Source organism: Lithobates pipiens, unplaced genomic scaffold, assembly GCF_037356315.1.
Source record: "Lithobates pipiens isolate NorthernLeopardFrog02 unplaced genomic scaffold, aLitPip1_a1.2 Scaffold_19, whole genome shotgun sequence".
NCBI classification, from domain to species: Eukaryota; Metazoa; Chordata; class Amphibia; order Anura; family Ranidae; genus Lithobates; species Lithobates pipiens.
In genome coordinates this window covers 276,438,023-276,460,397 of record NW_027507764.1, presented here as the reverse complement: position 1 = coordinate 276,460,397, position 22,375 = coordinate 276,438,023, and the positions used below count along the sequence as shown (strand labels likewise).

The window sequence follows — 22,375 nt, the reverse complement described above, 5'->3', positions numbered from 1 at the left end:
GGAAGAAGGTTCTTATCCAATATTTTGCAATACATGGCCCTATCCATTGGCCCCTCAATGTGGCAAAGTTGGCTTGTACCTTTTGCAGAGAAACAACCCCAAAGCATAATGTTTGCCGCTCTGTGCTTGACTGTAGGGATGGTGTTCCAAACAGTCAGCATTTTTCTTCCAAAAACTGTGGATCCCCCTCCTCAAGAAGGCGCATGTACAGTCATGCCAATGAACATCTAAATGATTCAGAAAAGGGTTTGGGAGAAAGTGCTGTGGTGAGATGAGACCAAAATTGAGCTCTTTGACATTAAAGCGGGAGTCCGCCGGGAGTTCCGCCGTTTTTAAAAAAAGGCGCCAGCAGCTACAAATACTGCAGCTGCTGACTTTTAAAATAAGGACACTTACCCGCCCAGCGCGCCTGCGATGTCGGCACCCGAAGCCGATCTCACGATCGTCTCTCGGGTGCTGCCGCCACCATCTTGGGTATGGGAATCAGGAAGTGGAGCCTTTCGGCTTTTTTTTCCCGGTTCCCTACTGCGCATGCGCGAGACGCGCTGCGCAATAAGGATGGTCCCGCTGCCTCTGAGATCCGTGTGTTTCCCAGCAGGCAGCGGGGGACTTTCGGAAAGGGGCGTAATCTACGCCCCTTTCCGCAGATAGCTATGCTGGAAGTGGGTGCAGATACCTGTACTGTACAGGTACCTGCACCCCCCTCCCCCCTGAAAGGTGCCAATTGTGGCGCCGGAGGGGGGGAGGATTCCAATGAGCGGAAGGTCCACTTTAGGGTGGACCTCCGCTTTAACTCGACTCACCGTGTTTGGAGGAATAGAAATGCTACTATGACCCTTAAGCCCCATACACACTATCAGTTTTTATGCTGAGTTTTTCCTTCAGATTTACCAAAACCATATAATATGAGGTCAAACCTTAGGAGTTTCAATTTCTATGCAATCAGGCAGGCCCTTGCACTACATGGTTTTGGTAAATCTGAAGGAAAAAGTCAGCAGAAAATCTGATAGTGTGGCTTAAGAACACCATCTCGACAGTCAAGCATGGAGGTGGAAACATTATACTTTGGGGCTGGTTCTCTGCTAAAGGTACAGGATGACTATGTTACACTGAGGGGCCAATGGATGGGGCCATGTATTGTAAAATCTTGAATGAGAAGCTTCTTCCCTCAGCCAGAATACTGAAGATGGGTCGTGGATGGGTCTTCCAGCATGACAATGACTCAAAACATATCGCCAAGGCAACAAAAGAGGTGGCTCAAGAAAAAGCACATTAAGGTCATGGAGTGGCCTAGTCAGTCTCCAGACCTTAATCCTATAGAAAACTTATAGAGGGAGCTAAAACGTTGAGTTGCCAAAAGACCGTAAGGATTTAAAGATCTGTAAAAAAGAGTGGACCAAAAGCCCTCCTGAGATGTGTCACCAACTAAAAGAAACGTCTTACCTGCCAACAAGAGTTTCTCCACCAAGTATTAAGTCATGTTTTGCTTCAGGATCAAATTATTATTTTACTCACTGAACTGTAATTTAATTTACAGTATAGCATTTGTTTTATGTGTTTTTTTTCTGGATTTTCGGTTGGTCTTCTGACTCTATCATTTAAAATACACCTATGAGAAAAATTAGACCCTTTATTTCTTTGTAAGTGGAAAAACATACAAAATCTGCAGGGGATCAAATAATCATTTCCCCTGCTGTATGTACTTTTGGTTAATGTTATACACTGGCTGCAGTAGTTGATCTGCCTGACTTACTTTGATTAGATTACTGGCTAATTTTCCAGGAAGGGTGTTCCCTCTGCTCACAGAAGCCCTGTCCTAGGGGTAGGCACTGGCACATAGGCATAGGTGTGCCAGGTGTACCTGGGCATACCATAATCACTTTGTGCATTCCCGATTCCCCCTACTTCCTGGGCTCCCCTCCCCCTTGTTGGCCCCCTCACCCTGCAGTGCTGCTGGCTTCCCTTCGAACCTCTCTCCCCAGTTGCTGAGAGGGATGTTTCAGGATGGAGAGCAGGGAAGGGGCTAGTAAATAGTTCCTTTTCTTAATGAACACAGTGAGCACACTCGCTCACTGTGTCCATTCATAACTGAAACATAGTAAACTGTGTTTACTATGCTTCGGTTTGTGAATGAGCAAGAAGCCACTCAACACAGAGCACTTCCCATTCATTCACTCCCCTGTGTATTTGAGGCTGCAGAGAAAGACATGTGTTTGAGCTTTGGGGTGCACACCCTAATGCAATAGGCGGTATACACCTATGCATTGGCAAAAATATTTAAATTATTTATTACCTATAGGTTTAGCACAATATCCTGTTTGGGGAGTGCCATTTCTCATAGCCCCACCCAAAAGAGGGCTACACATATCTACTGTCGGAGAAAAAAAAATGGGAATTGGGTGTATCAATGCATCTAGTGGTATGGTGGATACACCTGTAAAAGATTATGATAAAGGTGCCGCATCCTAAATGACATTCAATGAAAAGAAATAGAGAAAAGGGCTATGGACTTTTTAGGCAGTAATACAAAAGGATTTTTTTTTTTATTAAAAAGGTATAATTTTATTTACAAAAGAACATGTTTACATAAATACATATTAAAAGAAGAAAGAAAGAGTCATAGCTACTCAAAAGTTTATCAGCAAAAGATGTTACCATCATTCATATCGTATTAAACAATGTAATTACTGAAAAATGACAAGATGATGTCTTCAATAGTAGATAATCTCAGGTTTATGTATAGATGACAAGATGGCAAGACATCAAAGATGGCAAGATGCTGATACTGAATTCATGCCCGACATGTTTTGCGTACTTTAAACGCTTCTTCTGGGGCCAAATTGTGACTGATTCTTAAGGACAAAAGGACAACATTTTTTACTGATACATAAAACACAATAATATCTATCATGAAATCAAATTCTTTCCAAAAAAGTCTGGACAGACTGAACTAGAGATGGTGTAGGGGCACATAGTGTGAAACAGCTTATAAAGGGCACTAAGGGGGCACACGTAATATAGTAAAAAATAAATTTTTATAGTAATAATCTCATTACCCTTTTGAAGATATGAACCTGTGGACACCTATTTAAACGTTACAACAGCAATATTGCCTGTGATGCTGGGTGGCCACAAAGTGCCCAAAGCTGTACCCATGTAGCCCACTACATCAGTCAGCCAGTTAATTGTCCAGAAATCGCTTGTAACATAGTAGCTCTGCCAGTTATAGTCTACTAGGTTAGTTACATCATATGATTGTTATTTAAAACAAATACATCAATGGGCAAAACAGAGAGAAAAAAAAACGTTGGACATGGAGGCTCTGTACTCCAGTATCCCCCACAAGCAGGGCATCAGGACAACATGTACCTTCCTACGCGAACAAGACCATCACCGATGGATAAATAGAATAGACATACGATCCCTGGTGTTTGAATAGGTGTCCACAGGCTCATATCTTCAAAAGGGTAATGAGATTATTACTATAAAAAATTTTTTTTTACTATATTACGTGTGCCCCCTTAGTGCCTTCTATAAGCTGTTTCACACTATGTGCCCCTACACCATCTCTAGTTCAGTCTGTTCAGACTTTTTTGGAAAAAATGTGATTTCATAATAGATATTATTGTGTTTTATGTATAAGTAAAAAATGTTGTCCTTTTGTCCTTAAGAATCAGTCAAAATTTGGCCCCAGCGGAAACGTTTAAAGTACGCAAAACATGTCGGACATGAATACAGTATCAGCATCTTGCCACCTTTGATGTCTTTCCATCTTGTCATCTACACATAAACCTGAGATTATCTACTATTGAAGACATCATTTTGTCATTTTTCAGCAATTACATTGTTTAATATGATATGAATGATGGTAACATCTTTTGCTGATAAACGTTTGAGTATCTATGACTCTTTCTTTCTTCTTTTAATATGTATTTATGTAGACATGTTCTTTTTTAGATAAAATGATACCTTTTTAATTAAAAAATCCCTTTGTATTAGTGCCTAAAAAGTCCACAGCCCTTTTCTCTATTTCTTTTCATTGAACATATCTACTGTCGTTTTATAAGAACTTTCAGATCAACTCTGTCAAAGAAATAGAGCATTATCTTGATTGCCCTTTTCCATAGTCTTTTCTATTTCCCTTCACCAATTTGTTATGTAAATTCATATGTAAAAAGGGTTAGCGAATTAAATTCGTACAATATGATAAATGCTGCAATATCATTTATTGTAGATTCAAAGTTCAACTACTGATTAGGCAATCTATGAACAGATATAAAAAGTAAGAAATTATTCATTATTTTTCACATATTAATTTCTATGCCGTTACTATATTAAATTGATTTACTTATTTTGCTGCCATTTATGCTTGTGACTGCCGTGGGTAGCAGGGTACTGCTAGACAGATCTAGGAATTTAGAATATATTTGTGGAGACTTATTGCCTAGCTTGATGTCGGCAAACAGTCAGACAGGACCAGAGAGAGTGTCAGTACACAGGGAATAGAATGGAACAAACTGTGTCATAACTGGGAGTAAAATGATACACAGAAAATAGCAGAAGATGAAGCAGTACAAACAGGCCAAAAATTTGAGGCCAAAGGGAATACAAATCCGGTATGAAGTACAATATGCATATTTTCATGAAGGCGATCTCCTATAAAGCACCATTTTATTAATTCAATGTGAGACAGATAACACAAGATCATCCTGATATACAGTATAAGGAACTTTTACATTTTGCTTGATACACCCCCCCGTTCGGTTCGCGCCAGAACATGCGAACAGGAAAAAATTAGTTCGAACATGCAAACACCCTTAAAGTCTATGGGACATGAACATGAAAAATCAAAAGTGATAATTTTAAAGGCTTATATGCATGGTATTGTCTTAAAAAGTGTTTGGGGACCTGGGTCCTGCACCAGGGGACATGTATCAATGCAAAAAAAAGTTTTAAAAATGGTTGTTTTTTTCGGGAGCAGTGATTTTAATAATGCTTACAGTGAAACAATAAAAACATTCCTTTAAATTTCGTATCTGGGGGGTGTCTATAGTATGCCTCTAAAGGAGCACATGTTTACCATGTTTAGAACAGTCTGAGAGCAAAATGAAATTTCTAAAGGAAAAAAAGTCATTTAAAATTACTCACAGCTATAATGAATTGTCGGTCCCGGCAATACACATAAAAGTTCATTGATAAAAACGGCATGAGATTCCCCCACAGGGGAACCTCAAACCAAAATAAAAAAAATGAATGGGGGTCCCCCCAAATTCCATACCAGGCCCTTCAGGTCTGGTATGGATATTAAGGGGAACCCCGCGCCATTTTTTAATAAAAAAATGGCGTTTAGGGTCCCCCTCAAAATCCATACCATGATAATGTGTATTATCTCAATGGGGAAGGGTAAATATGGCCTCAAAGAGCATGCAGAATCTGGATAGGATCACTCTAATGTACTGACTACTATTGATAAAAAATACTTGTTTTATTAAAGTCCATTTACCATGCTGGTTTTTAAGCTCAGGTCTTGCTGTTGTGACACTCTTTTTAATTTAAATCTTTTAAAAGTACAGTTTAAATGTCGTCTGAACTTTGTCCCCAAAAGAGCATACAGAAATGGGTTCATGCAGCAATGAATGTAAACGATAGCTTGACAGATATGAAATGTATACTGTAGAGCGCTGTTACAATGTTCAAACAAATCAATATGCTTTTTAAACATAAGAAACATAAGTATGTTGTATGGAGTCCAACAAAGGAAAAAAAGTATGGCAATAACTGATATAACTTTTATAGCTTTTGACTTTTTTCTGACATGGCATTTGGCCAATTTTACTGCTATTCCAAGATAGCAGATCATAATAATAGCTAGAGGACTAATGTAAAACAGAAAAAAATGTTTATAATGACCTAAAATAAACCACCAGTATGCTTGTTCTTCCACACTAATATGAGCTTTGCAAACCGCTGGCCCATAATCATTGTTTGCTACTGTATAGATTTTAATGTCTGGGATACTAAAAAGCATACTAAGTAACCAAGCAAAGCAACTTGCATAAACAGCACATTTGACTCTTAATCTCGAAGTTGTAGACCAAGAGTGAACTATGGTAAAGTAATGATCAATTGTTATTAGTGTAATAAAGATAACAAAACTTTGGAAACCAATCTGAAAAGCAGCTACATGGATTTTGCATAACAGCTCTCCAAAAATCCAGTCATGAGTATGATCAATTGCTATGAAAGGCAAGGTAGTAGAGAATATTAAATCAGAGACAACCATATTCAAAAAAAAAATATTAGTAACTGAATTAAACTTTTCCTTCTTAAACAGAATAATTAGAATAACACAGTTGCCAATCACACTTAAACAGAACAGTACATAGAAAAGAGGAGCTATACAAGACGTTAAAAATCTTTTAGTTTCTTCTTGTTCACATATTGGCTCTGGTTGCATTGTGCCGGAAGTGTAACTGTAATCCATTGCATCTGTTGAATCGTCCTCCATTCTAACTGAGAGAAAAATAAGATGATTAAAAAAATTCATACTTAAGGTGTCCCTGTAGTCAGAACATCTATAGTACAAATTGATAGTGCAAGCCCCTCTAGGTCATCAGGAACCCCAATAGTTGCTAATATGCTATTATAATAATATGCTAATACAAGCTACAACTAGGAAGATGATGCTTTGCTTTACCTCTCCGCCTCATAACTAAAAAAATGATAAATCTGAGCTTTACTGATAAAAGATTGCTTATGTCAATAGGTTTTGATAAAATGCACTGTATGCAGTATGACTCATAGCAAGGCATTGTAAAAAATGTCTGCCAAAGACTCAGCATGCAGAATCTAAAATATTTAGTATAAAATAAAGTAATACAAGAAGATCTTACATTCCGTTAGGGTATAGAAAAATTACTTAAATCAGAACAAAACCTTATCCTTTAGAGCCAAGGAATCTGCCATCTTAGCCTCTGTTTTGATCAGCAGGTGCCATGGTGTTGCACATGTGATCATCTATGACACCAAACATTTAATGGCTTGCAGTTTTTATAGAGTGATAACTAGAGTTGCACAGATACCAGGTCTTTAAGACAAGTACAAGTACCGATACTTCTCCTCACGTACTCGCAGATACCAAATACCGATACCTAGTTTTAAATTTTTAAATTTTTTTTTTTAACATTTTTTTTTTAACCACTTGGGTACCGCGCTATTGCAAAATGACGGCAATAGCGCGGACCCACATTTTCGGGACTACGTCTATTGACGTAGTCCCGGTTACGAGCGGCCTGCGCGCCCCCTGAGGGGCGCGCGCGGCGCGCTCTGTGATCGGCGAGTCCGTGAGACTCGCCTGATCACCGATCCGTGTAAGGGGTCGATCCCGACCCCTTATCACGTGATCAGCTGTCAGCCAATGACAGCTGATCATGTGATAAAACGGAGCCGGTAATCGGCTAGTATTCCTCCTCGCGCTGACAGCGCGAGGAGAAAAAAAAAAGCCGATCGCCGGCGGCCGTGTTCGGGACATCAGTCCCGATCACGGCCAGCAATTTAAACGGACACCTGCCCCCTGCCAGTGCCCACCTGCCACCCGCAGTGCCATCCTGAAATAAAGTAAGTGCCCCCCTGTCAGTGCCACCCAGCAGTGCCCATAGTGCCCACAGTGCCACCCAGCAGTGCCCACAGTGCCACCCAGCAGTGCCCACAGTGCCACCCACAGTGCCACCCAGCAGTGCCACCCACAGTGCCACCCAAAATCTGCCTCAAAGGTGCTGCACCCCAGTGCCGCCCATCAGTGCCCAGCAGTGCCGCCCATCAGTGCCCAGCAGTGCCGCCCATCAGTGCCCAGCAGTGCCACCTATCAGAGCCACCTATCAGTGCCACCTATCAGTGCCACCTATCAGTGCCCATCAGTCCCATCTATCTGTGGTACCTATCAGTGCCCATCCGTGCCACCCATCCGTGCCACTTATCCGTGCCACCCATCCGTGCCATCTTATCTGTGCCCATCTTTGCCCATCAGTGCCGCCTTATCTGTGCCCATCGGTGCCGCCTTATCTGTGCCTATTAGTGCCGCCTTAACTATGCCTATCAGTGCCCACCAGTGCAGCCTATCAGTGCCCACCAATGCAGCCCATCAGTGCCCACCAATGCAGCCCATCAGTGCCCACCAATGCAGCCTATCAGTGCCGCCTAATCAGCGCACTTCAATGAAGGAGAAAAATGACCCGTTTGCAAAATTTTATAACAAACTATTAAAACATGATTTTTTTTTTTTTTTGCATCTTTTTTTGTTTGTTTAGCAAAAAATAAAACTCCGAGCTGTAACTAAATACCACCAAAAGAAAGCTCTATTTGTGAGAAAAAAATGATAAAAATTTCATTTGGGTACAGTGTTGTATGCCCGCGCAATTGTCATTCAAAGTGCATCAGCGCTGAAAGCTGAAAATTGGTCTGGGACTGAGGGGGGTTTAAGTGCCCAGTAAGCAAGTGGTTAAACACAGTACCTTTTAACCACTTCCCGCCCGGCCTATAGCAAAAAGATGGCCAGCTGATGGTTCAGTTATCCTGACTGGGTGTCATATGACATCCAGCAGGATAACTACAAGTGCACGCCCATGGGGACACGCATCGCAGCAATCGGTGGTGCGGCGTGTCAGTCTGATGCACCAATACACCGATCTCGGTAAAGAGTTTCTGATGGAGTCTCCTTACCAAGTGATCAGCCATGTGCAATCACAGCTGATCATGATGTAAACAGGAAGAGCCATTGATCGGCTTTTCCTCATTGGTGTCTGACAGACACGAGTAGAGGAGAGCCAATCAGCGGCTCTCCTGAAGGGGAGGGGGGGGGGTTTGTGCTGATTGTTTATCAGTGCAGCCCCTCCCCCCACAGATGCCTACCCAGGACCACTAGGGATGCCACCAGACCACCAGGGATGCCCACAAAGGTACCCCAAAAGGTATGCCAGGGAAATGGCAATCAGTGCCCAGGCATATGGCAATCAGTGCCCATCAGCAATTCCTGCCATTGCCATCTATCGATGCTGCATATCAGTGCTGCCTATCAGTGCCACCCATAAATACCCATGAGTGTCGCTTATCAGTGCCACCCATGAGTGCCCATCAGTGCCACCTATCAATGCCCATCAGTGCTGCATATCAGTGCCACCCATCAGCGCTGACTGTCAGTGCCCCTCAATGTAACCTCATTGGTGCCACCTAATTGGTGCTGCCTTATCAGTGCCCATCAGTGAAGGAGAAAATTTACTTATTTACAAACTTTTATCACAGAATCAAAAGAAAAACTTTTTTTTTTCAAAATTTTCTGTCTTTTTTTATTTGTTTAGCAAAACAAATAAAAGAGGTGATCAAATTAAAGTTCTATTTGTGGGAACAAAATTATTGGGTACATTGTACCATGACCGCACAATTGTCATTTAAACAGCGACAGTGCTAAAAGCTGAAAATTGGTTCAATCAGGAAGGGGGGTAAGTGCCTGGTATTGAAGTGGTTAAAGTATAACTAAAGGCAAAACCTTTTTTTTTTTAGTTTTAGATAGAATGGAGAAGGATTAGAACGCATGTTAGTTTTTATTGTTGTCCGTGTCCCCGTCAAGGAGATTGACCCTCTATAATTGTTCTGTTTACTATTGACTTTGAAAGTGAAAGTAAAAGAAAATTCCAAATTTTGGGTTGTCCCCAGAAAAGTAATAGAGGGGAAATCTTCCAATCGGGACACTAGTTCTGGTGGCCTGGGAGGCCCTATGGAATTCCATAAATTTGCATGGATTTCTCTCTGTTTGCATGGATTTCTCTCTGTTTGGCCTGTTTGGCTATGGGACAGGAAATTAAGGGAAATCACCCCAATGGGACACAAAATCTGACAGGGTATAAACCTCCCTTGCTCAAAAAAAAAAAAAAATGTTTTGCCTATAGTTCTACTTTAACTTTTTTTTTTTTGATCAATATTATTGCTATTACAAGGAATGAACAACATGGCTGCAACACAGAGTACACTTGGGATGGTACTGTCTGCAGACTCGGCACGGCACAGTAATAATTTTGCGCCCCCCCACACTATGCCACTACCAGGGGGCCCCCTTTCATGGCCAGGCCCTTAGACCATGGCTGAACTGACGAGATAGGTGGTGAGGGGGTTATTGTTTAGGGTGGAAATGCAGGAATGGGGTTATTGTTTAGGATGGTGAGGGGGTTATTGTTTAGGGTGGAGAGAAGGGGAGGGGAGTTATTGCTTAGAGTAGAGAGGCAGGGATGGGGTTGTTGTTTAGGGTGGTGAGGGGGTAATTGTTTAGGGTGGAGAGGCAGGGAGGGGGTTATTGTTTAGGATGGAGAGGTGGGGAGAGGCTTATTGTTTAGGGTGGAGAGGTGGGGAGGGGGTTGTTTAGGGTGCAGAGGGGGTTATTATTTAGAATGGAGAGGTGGGGGAGGGGGGTTATTGATTAGGATGGGGAGGGGGGTTATTTAGGGTTATTGTTAAGGGCTTAGAGATGGGAAGGGGGTTATTGTTTAGGGTGGAGAGGAGGTGGGGTTATTGTTAAGGGGGAGAGGCAGGGACGGGGGTTATTGTTTAGGGTGGAGAGGAGGGGTTTATTGTTTAGGGTGGAAAGGTAAGGAGTGGGGTTATTGGTAAGGGTTGAAAGGTGGGGAGGGGGTTCTTGTTTAGGGTGGAGAGGTAGGGAGGGGGTTATTGTATAGGGTGGAGAGGAGGGGTTATTGTTTAGGGTGGAGAGATGGGGAGGGGTTATTGTTTAGGATGTAAAGGTGGGGAGGGGGTTATTGTTTAGGGTGGAGGGGAGGGGTTTATTGTTTAGGGTTAAGAGGTGGGGAGGGGCATTTTTGTTTAGGGTGGGGAGGGGGTTATTGTTTGTATATGCAGGGAGGGGGAAGGGAAATGCAGGAAAGGAGGAGGGAGGGGAAGGGGGATGTTAGGGAACCCCACAGCTGCTAATCACTGCCCTGCACTACAACACCCAGCAGATCTGCCCTCCCCCTCCAAGAAGTTCTGGAGCAGCTGAGGACACTTAGGAAAAGTCATCAGAGGTGGGGGAAGCAAAGCCTGGCGGTAATTTATTAGGATTGCACTACTGGCATATGCACTTTTATTAGTCACTATAGAGGCATATAGCAACTAACAAGTGAACAAGTTCATTATATAGGTAGTGCCATTTACCCTCATGCTTGCACTATACACATTACGGATTGTCACTTGCCACGTCACCTCCCATACATTACAGGTTGTCGCTTACCACATCACCTGCCACACATTATGGATTGTCACTTGCCACGTCGCCTGCCACATGTTATGGATTATCACTTGCCACGTCACCTGCCACACATTACGGATTTTCACTTGCCATGTCATGGATTGTCACTTGCCACGTCACCTGCCACACATTATGGATTGTCACTTGCCACGTCGCCTGCCACGTCACCTGCCACCAATTACGGATTGTCACTTGCCACGTCACAGATTGTCACTTGCCACGTCACCTGCCACACATTATGGATTGTCACTTGCCACATTGCCTGCCACACGTTACGGATTTGTCAGAAACCATGAGACAGAAGTACAATCAAATTACACTTGTTTATTAATAAAAATAAAAAGGTAAATAGAAAAAAGCGTAAGTCAAGCATATCCAGAGTCATGTAGCCAGATCGGGTAGTCAGCCAGTCCAAAGTTCATTAACCAGATTGGGTAATCAGCTAGGCCGGATGTCAGGGATCCAAGGAGAGCAACCACAAGCAGGATAAGAAGCCAAGTGGGATGTCAACAAGCCAGTCTTGAAACAAACAGCAGGAGATGGTTCCCTGTGATGTGACCAACGTGAAGGCAAATGAAAAAGTGAGCAGGAAGGCTTTAAATAGGCAGGTCAGACAAGCATCATCGGGAACAGCTGGTAACTGTGGAAAGAGAAGAGAGCTGGCAATTAGCCGACAGCTGAGCGGCCAGCCCAGAGGAGGAAGGGCTAAGCCAGCCCTGACAGTACCCCCCCAATGACCCCTCTCCCTAGGAGCACCACCGGGCTTGAGGGGAAACCATCTATGGAACTTGCAGAGAAGAACATGGGCATGTACCTCAGAGGATGAAACCCAGGAGTGTTCCTCCGGACCGTACCCCTTCCAATGCACCAGGCACTGTATGCGCCCACGGAACCTACGGGATTCAACAATGGATTGTACCTCATACTCCTCATGGTTCTCAACCAAAATAGGGTGAGGACGTGGCACTGAGGTGGTGAATCGGTTACAGACCAATGGTTTCAATAAGGAGACATGAAACACATTAGAGATGCGCATACTAGGAGGAAGGTCCAACGCGTAAGCTACTGAGTTAATCCTGCGAAGGAAATGCAAAGGCCCAATAAACCGAGGTGAAAACTTCAGTGAGGGAACACGAAGTCGGAGGTTGCGAGATGACAGCCAGATCCTGTCCCCAACCTGGTAGGAAGGTGCAGGCAGGCGTCTGCGGTCAGCATGGAGTCTGTACCTATCGTTAGCATGACGCAAAGCCTCCTGGACTTGTAAACAAGTGGAACAAAGACCACGGAGATGCTCCTTTAATGCAGGAATACTCTGCGGAACAAATGAGTCAGGCAACATAGAAGGTTGGAAACCATAATTCACCATAAACAGAGACAATCGGGAGGCAGAATTCAAGGCACTCTTGTGAGCAAACTCTGCCCAAGGTAATAGGTCAGATATAGCAACGTAGGAATTGTTCCAAGGACTGATTGGCTCGTTCTGTGGCCCCATTAGACTGCGGGTGATACGCAGAAGAGAACGCAAGCTGGATTCCCAACTGTGCACAAAAGGCTCGCCAGAACCGGGAGACAAACTGACTGCCCCTATCCAGGACAATCACTTTGGGTAGCCCATGTAAGCGAAAGATCTCCCGAGAAAAAATGGAAGCCAGTTCCTTAGAGATGGGCAACTTCTTAAGTGGAATACAATGACACATCTTTGAGAACCGGTCAACCACCATAAGGATAACAGTGTTGCCTTGTGAGTTGGGCAATTCCACAATTAAATCCATAGACAGGTGAGTCCAGGGCCTCTCTCCATTGGGTATGGGTTGTAGGAGGCCCACTGGAAGGTGTCCTGAAGTCTGAGCACACATGGGACAGGCAGCTACGAAGTCAGTAACATCAGCCCGTAGACTAGGCCACCAGAATTGTTTGGAGATGGCCCAAATGAGTTGATTCTTCCCAGGATGACCAGCTGCCTTGGGAGAATGGTAAGTCTGGAGCACTGCAGTACAGAGACTCTCTGGTACAAAGCAGCGGTCACAAGGTTTATCAGGAGGAGCATGGACCTGAGCAGCAAGAATTTTGTCACCCAAAGGAGAAGTAAGACTGGTACGAACCGTAGCCAAGATACGATCAGTAGGAATCATAGGAACCGGAAACCGACTCCGACTTGGAAGTGGAGGAAAATTGTCGTGACAAGGCATCAGCCCTTACATTCTTAGTACCGGGTAAGAATGAAACAATGTAATTAAAGCTCAACAAGAAAAGAGCCCATCGCGCCCTTCTGGGAGAGAGTCGCTTAGCCTCAGACAAGAATGTAAGATTCTTATGGTCAGTAAGAATAAGAACGGGCACAGTGGTACCTTCAAGGAGATGTCTCCATTCTTTCAGGGCTAAAATGATCGCTAACAGCTCTCTGCCACCAATCTCATAATTGCACTCAGCAGGTGACAATTTCTTGGAAAAGTAGCCACACAGATGCATAGCGCTCTCCAAGTTAGGACATTGAGACAGAAGGGCGCCAACTCCCGTCTCAGAAGAAACTCAGAAGAAACTTCTAGGGTAAAAGGCATCAACTTGTAGAATAAAAGGCAACGCAGGATCAGGATGTGCCAATACAGGAGCAGAAACAAAGGCAGCCTTGAGAGTCTCAAAGGCCTTAATGGACTCCGGAGACCAACTCTGTGGGTTACCGTCCTTTCTGGTCATATCTGTCAGAGGCTTGACCAGAGTTGAGAAGTTACGAATAAACTTCCGATAGTAGTTGGCAAAGCCCAGGAAATGCTGCAGAGGATGTAAACCCATGGGTCGAGGCCACTGTAGGATGCCGACAGTTTCTCTGGGTCCATCGAAAAACCAGCAGTGGAAATGACATTGCCCAGGAATGTAACCTGTTCACGATGGAACTCGCACTTCTCCAGTTTACAATAGAGATTGTTCTCTCTTTGTTTCTGAAGTACACGACAGACATCTGTGTGGTGGCTCTCCGGGGACTTGGAAAATATGAGGATATCATCGAGATAAACCACCACACACAATTGCAACAAATCTCGGAGGACATCTTTAATAAATTCCTGGAAAACTGCCGGGCGTTACAAAGGCCAAAAGGCATTACCAGGTATTCATAATGGCCTGTTCTGGTATTAAATGCAGTTTTCCACTCGTCGCTCTCCTTAATGCACACGAGATTGTATACCTCTCTCAGGTCAAGCTTTGTGAAAATTGTTGCTCCCTTGAGGCGGTCAAATAACTCAGTAATCAATGGAATCGGGTAGGCATTCTTAATCGTGACACGATTGAGACCCCTATAATCTATACAAGGTCCAGTTCACCGCTCTTCTTTTTCACAAAGAAGAAACCAGCACCAGCAGGAGACGAGGACTTGCGGATGAAACCTCGAGAAAGTGCATCAGCAACATACTCCTCCATGGCCTTATCCTCCAAGACCGAAAAAGGGTAAACCTGGTCACGAGGATGTATGGCACCAGGTTGAAGGTCAATTGCGCAATCATAAGGGCGGTGTGGAGGCAAACTACCGGCTTGACCTTTATCAAAGACATCGCCAAAAACACGGTACTCCTCTGGGAGGGGAGGGCAGGGAGGGGATGGGAGTGAAGCGGTGCACAGGACCTTAGATACCTGCAGGAAGCATGTCTCACTGCATTGTGGTGACCAGGAGAGAACCTCAGCACGGAGCCAATCAAAAGAGGGGTTGTGCCTCTGTAACCAAGGATAACCAATAACCAGCAGAAATCTGGGTGAGGAAATAACTTGGAATTTGATTATCTCATGGTGAAGAGCCCCTACGGCCATGGACAATGGAACAGTCTCATGAGTCACATGGGCAGACAGTAAAGGTCTTCCATAAAGAGCCTCAATGGCAAGTGGAGTGTCATGCAGCTGCAGCGCAATCAAGTGCTGCGAAACAAATGCAGCATCAATGAACATGCCTGCAGCTCCAGAGTCGATTAGAGCCTGTATTTTGATGGACGACTGAGCCCAAGAAAGGGTGACCAAAACCAGGGGGTTATCCTTTTGGATAACTGGGGACGAAACAACGCCACCTAAGGTCTGTCCATGAGAGGACCTCAAGGTTCGGGCATTCCCTGGACGTGTAGGACAAGACTTCAAAAAGAGACCTGCCTGACCACAATAAAGGCACAATCTCTGCCTCCTCCTAAAGGCTCTCTCATCCGCAGAGAGACGCGTGAAGCCCAGGTGCATGGGTTCATCTTCACTGACCAAATCGGTACCTGGAGGCATGGGAGGTGAGGGAGGCATGGGTGGGACTACAAAGCTCGGAGACAAACGTACAGGAGGCTTCCGCAAGCGCTCCTTAAGAGAAAGTCTTTCTATGAGTCTGGAGTCAATGAGGATGGCAAACGAGATCAAGCTCTCCAGCTCAGTGAGTATATCTCAGGCTGCTATCTCATCCTTGATGGAATCCGAGAGACCATGAGAAAAAGCAGCCACAAGGGCCTCATTGTTCCAAACAACCTCTGCTGCCAGAGTACAAAATTCAATGGCGTAGTCGGCAACAGTTCTCGTACTCTGATGGACATGAGGCACTTGGCAGCAGAAACGTCAAAAACCCTTTTAAAGGAGGCCACAAACTGAGGGTAACTCAAGATAACAGGTTTTTGCATCTCCCATAGAGGGTTAGCCCAGGCCAAGGCTCCCTCAGAAAGCAAAGATATCACGAAACCTACTTTGCTTCTGTCCGTGGGAAACGCCTGGGGCAGCATTTCGAAGTATATGTCAACCTGATTGAGAAACCCTCTGCATTGAACTGGATCGCCCCAAATCACTGGGGAAGTGGAGCAGAACCAGACATACCTCTTATAGAGGTAATACTCGAGGCGGGTGCTTGCACAGAGACTGGCGCAGCAGCAGAGACGGCCTGCGACTCAGGTTGTACCGGAGCAGCCACCGTGGGATATTCCAGGTGAGCCGCGCAATTCAGGAGCGTTTGTAATGCCAAGGCAAACTGATCCATGCGGTGATCTTGCTCATCCCATCTGAAAAAAATATTACCAACAAGTGGATTGACTGTATCTTCTGAATTCATGGCCTTCGCGTACTGTCAGAAACCATGAAACAGACAGAGACAGAAGTACAATCAAATCACACTTGTTTATTAATAAAAATAAAAAGAATAGAATAAAATTAGCAATTAGCAAAATTGAATAGAAAAAAGCGTAGTCAAGCATAACCAGAGTCCTGTAGCCAGATCGGGTAGTCAGCCAGTCCAAAGTTCATTAACCAGATCAGGTAATCAGCTAGGCCGGATGTCAGGGATCCAAGGAGAGCAACCGCAAGCAGGATAAGAAGCCAGGTGAGATGTCAGCAAACTAAGGTTTATTGGCATGGACCAAAGGGTGAGTACTAGTGATGGCTGAATGGTTCGCCCGGCGGTCGTTTCGCGGCGAATTTCGGCTGTTCGCGGTCCGCCCGTTCGGCGGACTATTGGCGCCGTTCGCCCGGCGGACTTCCGTGTTTACTGTGTAAAAGAACTTTGACCTATGATGACACATCCATCATGGGGTACAGGACAGCCAATTGAGACATTACAGCACATGAAAACTTGGACATTCCCCCTAACTTATAAATAGACCCGATCCGACGGCCATTTTACATTCTTTCTTCTGTCACTATAGGGAGAGGTTGCTGTGTGAAGCAGGGAGAGATTACAGTGACCCAAATCGCTAGCTATTTGGTACACAAAAGTTCTTTTCAGGACTGGTATAGGTATTAGGTGTAGTTCAGGATAGGCAGTGCTGTGCTAGTGATTGTTGCAGCAGCCTGAGTGTCTTTTGTCAGTTTAGAGAAAGGGACAGGACGGTGTGTGTTGCAGGGACAGCCAGTTTAGTCATTAGCTGTTACTATCAGGTCCACAAAAGTGCCATTTCAATTATTGTTCCAGTAGCCTCTGTTTTGTCAGTTTATATAGGGACAGGCAGGAAGCAGTGTGTGAGGCAGTGAGGGTCAGTTTAATCAGTAGCTGTTACTATTAGTTCCACAATGGTTCTTTTCAGGACTGGTATCAGTGGTATGGTAATAGGCTTGTACACATATAATATTCTTTCTTCAAAATATAGAAAGAATATTATACTTGACTGCTGCCCTTCTGCTGCAGTCTGCTAATCATTCACAACCCACTTGTTCTACAAAGCTCCTTATAAGGACTGGTAACTTGGTCTGTCTAGGGTGCTACAGTACATAGGGTTGAGTGAGGTACAGTCTGCCATTCTATAAGGACTGGTATAGGTCCACAGTACATAGGGTTGAGGTGCACTACTGCTGACCGCTGCCCTATACTGCAGCAGTCCTTCATCGGTATAGGGACTGACGTACAGTCTGCTAATCACTCACACACAACCTACTTGGTCCACAAAAGTCCTTATAAGGACTGGTAAGGTATAGGGTACTACAGTACATAGGGTTGAGTGAGGTACAGTCTGCCATTCTATAAGGACTGGTATCGGTCCATAATACATAGGGTTGAGGTGCACTACTGCTGACCGCTGCCCTATACTGCAGCAGTCCTTCATCGGTATAGGGACTGACGTACAGTCTGCTAATCACTCACACACAACCTACTTGGTCCACAAAAGTCCTTATAAGGACTGGTAAGGTATAGGGTACTACAGTACATAGGGTTGAGTGAGGTACAGTCTGCCATTCTATAAGGACTGGTATCGGTCCATAATACATAGGGTTGAGGTGCACTACTGCTGACCGCTGCCCTATACTGCAGCAGACCTTCATCGGTATAGGGACTGACGTACAGTCTGCTAATCACTCACACACAACCTACTTGGTCTACAAAGGTCCTTATAAGGACTGATAAGGTATAGGGTACTACAGTACATAGGGTTGAGTGAGGTACAGTCTGCCATTCTATAATTACTGGTATCAGTCCACAATACATAGGGTTGAGGTGCACTACTGCTGACCGCTGCCCTATACTGCAGCAGACCTTCATCGGTATAGGGACTGAGAGTTTTGTCACAGGGTCATTTAAAAAATGACAGGCAGAGGAAGAGGCAGGCCCTTCCGCAGGGGTGGTAGGGGTAGGGCAGGAGCAACAGGCTTGAGCCAAAGTGGGAAGTTGCAGAAGGTTTGTTCAATTACTTTAAAGGACGCACCAGACTTGGTTGAGTGGCTCGCTCAGCCTTACTCTTCTGCACCCTCCTCATCCTCTCGATCTGCACCCTCTTCTTCACTCTCTGCTATGTGCACCCCCAAAGACACTACCACCAACAACACCACCACCACCACATACGTTCCGCTTGAGTCACAGGAATTATTTTCCGATCCATATCAAGACATTTCTGATGCGCAGCCACTCTTGGTATTGGATCAGGAAGAGGAGGCAGCAACAACCGCTACTCAGCAGTCTGACGACAGTACCCAGATCAGCCCAAGGAGGAGGTTGGTCCCCGGTGTTGCTGCCTACTCCAAGATCTCTACTTATAGCGGTGGGGAAGGTGACGTTGATGATGACGTGTCTAGTGATGTTACGTGGGTGTCCACAAGAGAGGAAGAGGACGGGAGTTCAGAGGGAGATATGGACCAGCAGATAGGGAGGAGAAGCAGGAATAACTTACATTGCACAGGAGGGACAAAGCAGACTGCAAATGTATCAGGTGCGTGTCATTCGACCATGTACGGTCACATCTGGCGCTCCCACGACACCGGCACATGGCTCCGCAGTGTGGGCTTTTTTTAACGTGTCCACTGCTGACAATAGCGTTGCCATCTGCAATCTTTGCAGTCAACGCATTAGTCGCGGTAAGCCCAACACTCACCTAGGGACGACCGCCTTAAGAAGGCACATGAGCAGCCATCACCGAGCCGAGTGGTAGCAACGGAACACACAAAGCCACACTGCAGGCTCTCACCGTCCAGCCTCGTCTTCTACTTCTCCTTCTCCTCTCGCCTCACAATTGTCCTCCACTCCACCTTCCATCACGTCAAGCTCACGTTTTTCTGCAAAAAGGCAGGCTTCTGTGGGCCTAATGTTCGAGCGTAAAAAAATGATGATGCCAGATAACCCTCTTGCCCAACGGGTTAACGGCTGGCTTGTCAGAACACATAGCCCGCCAACTACTGCCATATAAACTGGTGGACTCGGAGGCCTTTCGCAAATTTGTGGCCATTGGAACACCACAATGGAAGGTCCCAGGAAGGAAGTATTTCTCACAGAAGGGCATCCCAGAGCTATATGGCCATGTTCAGCGGCAAGTGAATGTATCTCTGGCACCCAGTGTCGGTGCCAAGATACATCTGACCACAGACACGTGGTCTAGCAAACACGGGCAGGGAAGGTATATCACTTTTACTGCCCACTAGGTGAACCTTCTGACGGCCGTCAAGCATGTAACCCGTGGCACCCGTGTAGATTTGGTTTTACCGCCACGGATTGCATGCAGGCCTAACTCTTCTTCTCCTCCTCCTCCTACTCCATCCTCCTCCCTCTCCTCCTCGGCTGACTCCTCCTTTTCCGCTGCTAGTGTCTCTTCCGCTGCGCCGCCCAAGCTCCCCAGAACCTATTCGACATGCCAGGTGAGACGTTGCCATGCCGTGCTGCGTCTGTTGTGCCTGGAAGCCAAGAGCCACACTGGCCCGGCACTCCTTTCAGCTTTGCGTTCACAGGCAGATTAGTGGCTAACACCGCTCAATTTGACAGTTGGTAAAGTGGTGTGTGACAACAGTGCCAATCTGCTTAGCGCATTGAAACAGGGCAAAATCACGCACGTGCCATGCATGGCACACGTCTTAAACTTGGTCGTGTAGCGATTCCTTGTCAAATACCCTGGGGTCCAGGACATCTTGCGGCAGGCAAGGAAAATCTCGGCCCATTTCAGAAGATCTTACACGGCCATGGCTCTCCTTGCTGACATTCAGCGGCGACACAATCTGCTGGTCAGACGTCTTATTTGCGATTGCCCGACGCGATGGAACTCAACCTTCTATATGCTTGATAGGCTGCTCCAGCAGAAACGTGCAGTTAACGTCTACTTGTTTGAACTCTGCAGCAGAACCGGTTCTGGGGAGCTGGGGTTTTTTTCACCGCGCCAGTGGCTGCTCATGCGCGAGGCATTCAGACTTCTGCAATAGAAAAAAGAAAGAACTGCGCTAACCACAAATACCCAAATGTGAGTAGGGTATGTATATGTGCCAGACCCACGATATGGGTCTTAGTGTCTTAATATCTCCAAGACCACCTCCAAAGTATAATGAAAACCATATACAAATAAGTGCAATTTAAATGCAAAAACAAAACATAAATACGTGTCAAGAGTGTGAGTTCCCCAAACACAGTATGAGTAAATCAAACTCAGTGCATGTACCTCTAAAAATAAAAATTAAAAAATAGAATAGAATATGAAAAAAATTTTTGCAATCTTTTTACATAAATGAAATACCAAGAAAAAAATTATATTTAGAGACACCCTATATAATGTCCATATAGTTGTATGTCAAAAAAAGATAATAATAAAATGTCCATATAGTAAACAAACACCAGTGAAATAAAGCTTCAAGTGGAGTGCAGCAGTGAAGGACAAACTTCAAACAGCTGAGTTATAAGTACACAAAATGAAATCTTCTCCAAAGATGTATTGTGCTTTTCCCAACACCGAATGAGTGAATTGGCTTCTTACCAGATCCAAGCGACCCCCCGTTACAGAGGGTCACCACAGGCGACAATAGTCAAAGGGTATCCGGATAGCGATTCCTCCTCAAGCGATCCTGGATCTTTCACGCGGTAGGGTTATGGCTGTTATTCCACATATCACTCCCAACTCAACGTGGTATCACATAGGGAAAAACATAGGCTCCAGATAGTGTAAAACCAAAAGACTTTAATTTGCAAAAACGAACGTGTACACTTACATAAAATACTTTAAAAGCAGGTTCAAAACAGAAGCGTGCACCGGCCGGATGCACGCCAACGCAAAGACCGACCCGTCCTTCCTGGTCCAAAGAGCACGAACACGACTGGGGTGACGTCGAACGTGTCGACGTCACCCCAGTCGTGTTCGTGCTCTTTGGACCAGGAAGGACGGGTCGGTCTTTGCGTTGGCGTGCATCCGGCCGGTGCACGCTTCTGTTTTGAACCTGCTTTTAAAGTCTTTTATGTAAGTGTACACGTTCGTTTTTGCAAATTAAAGTCTTTTGGTTTTACACTATCTGGAGCCTATGTTTTTCCCTATGTGATACCACGTTGAGTTGGGAGTGATATGTGGAATAACAGCCATAACCCTACCGCGTGAAAGATCCAGGATCGCTTGAGGAGGAATCGCTATCCGGATACCCTTTGACTATTGTCGCCTGTGGTGACCCTCTGTAACGGGGGGTCGCTTGGATCTGGTAAGAAGCCAATTCACTCATTCGGTGTTGGGAAAAGCACAATACATCTTTGGAGAAGATTTCATTTTGTGTACTTATAACTCAGCTGTTTGAAGTTTGTCCTTCACTGCTGCACTCCACTTGAAGCTTTATTTCACTGGTGTTTGTTTACTATATGGACATTTTATTATTATCTTTTTTTGACATACAACTATATGGACATTATATAGGGTGTCTCTAAATATAATTTTTTTCTTGGTATTTCATTTATGTAAAAAGATTGCAAAAATTTTTTTCATATTCTATTCTATTTTTTAATTTTTATTTTTAGAGGTACATGCACTGAGTTTGATTTACTCATACTGTGTTTGGGGAACTCACACTCTTGACACGTATTTATGTTTTGTTTTTGCATTTAAATTGCACTTATTTGTATATGGTTTTCATTATACTTTGGAGGTGGTCTTGGAGATATTAAGACACTAAGACCCATATCGTGGGTCTGGCACATATACATACCCTACTCACATTTGGGTATTTGTGGTTAGCGCAGTTCTTTCTTTTTTCTATTTCTGTTTGGTGTATTCTTGGTGTACATTTTGAATTGCAGCTTCCGTTCAATACCATTTATATTCCGTAGCGCAGTTTCTTCCCCTTTTTTCGATTCAGACTTCTGCGCCCATTTGAGGAGATCACCAAACATGCATTGCGTCGTGTCATTGATCAAGCTGTGGAGGAGCAGGA

The 22,375-nt window shown here is 44.7% G+C and overlaps 1 protein-coding gene across 2 annotated transcripts in view; it reads right to left on the bottom strand.

The window, feature by feature from the left end:
* Positions 1–4,207: 4,207 nt before the first annotated feature.
* Positions 4,208–22,375, bottom strand: part of LOC143996716 (C-C chemokine receptor type 5-like) — a 375,898-nt gene continuing 357,730 nt past the window's right edge. The window contains exon 3 of one of the 2 annotated variants that reach the window (XM_077491950.1): positions 4,208–6,513. In XM_077491950.1, coding sequence (XP_077348076.1) covers positions 5,489–6,508 — 1,020 coding nt within the window. In that variant the 5' untranslated portion in view covers positions 6,509–6,513 and the 3' untranslated portion in view covers positions 4,208–5,488. The remainder of the gene's footprint in view (positions 6,514–22,375) is intronic. The other variant, XM_077491951.1, reaches the window with a different exon arrangement.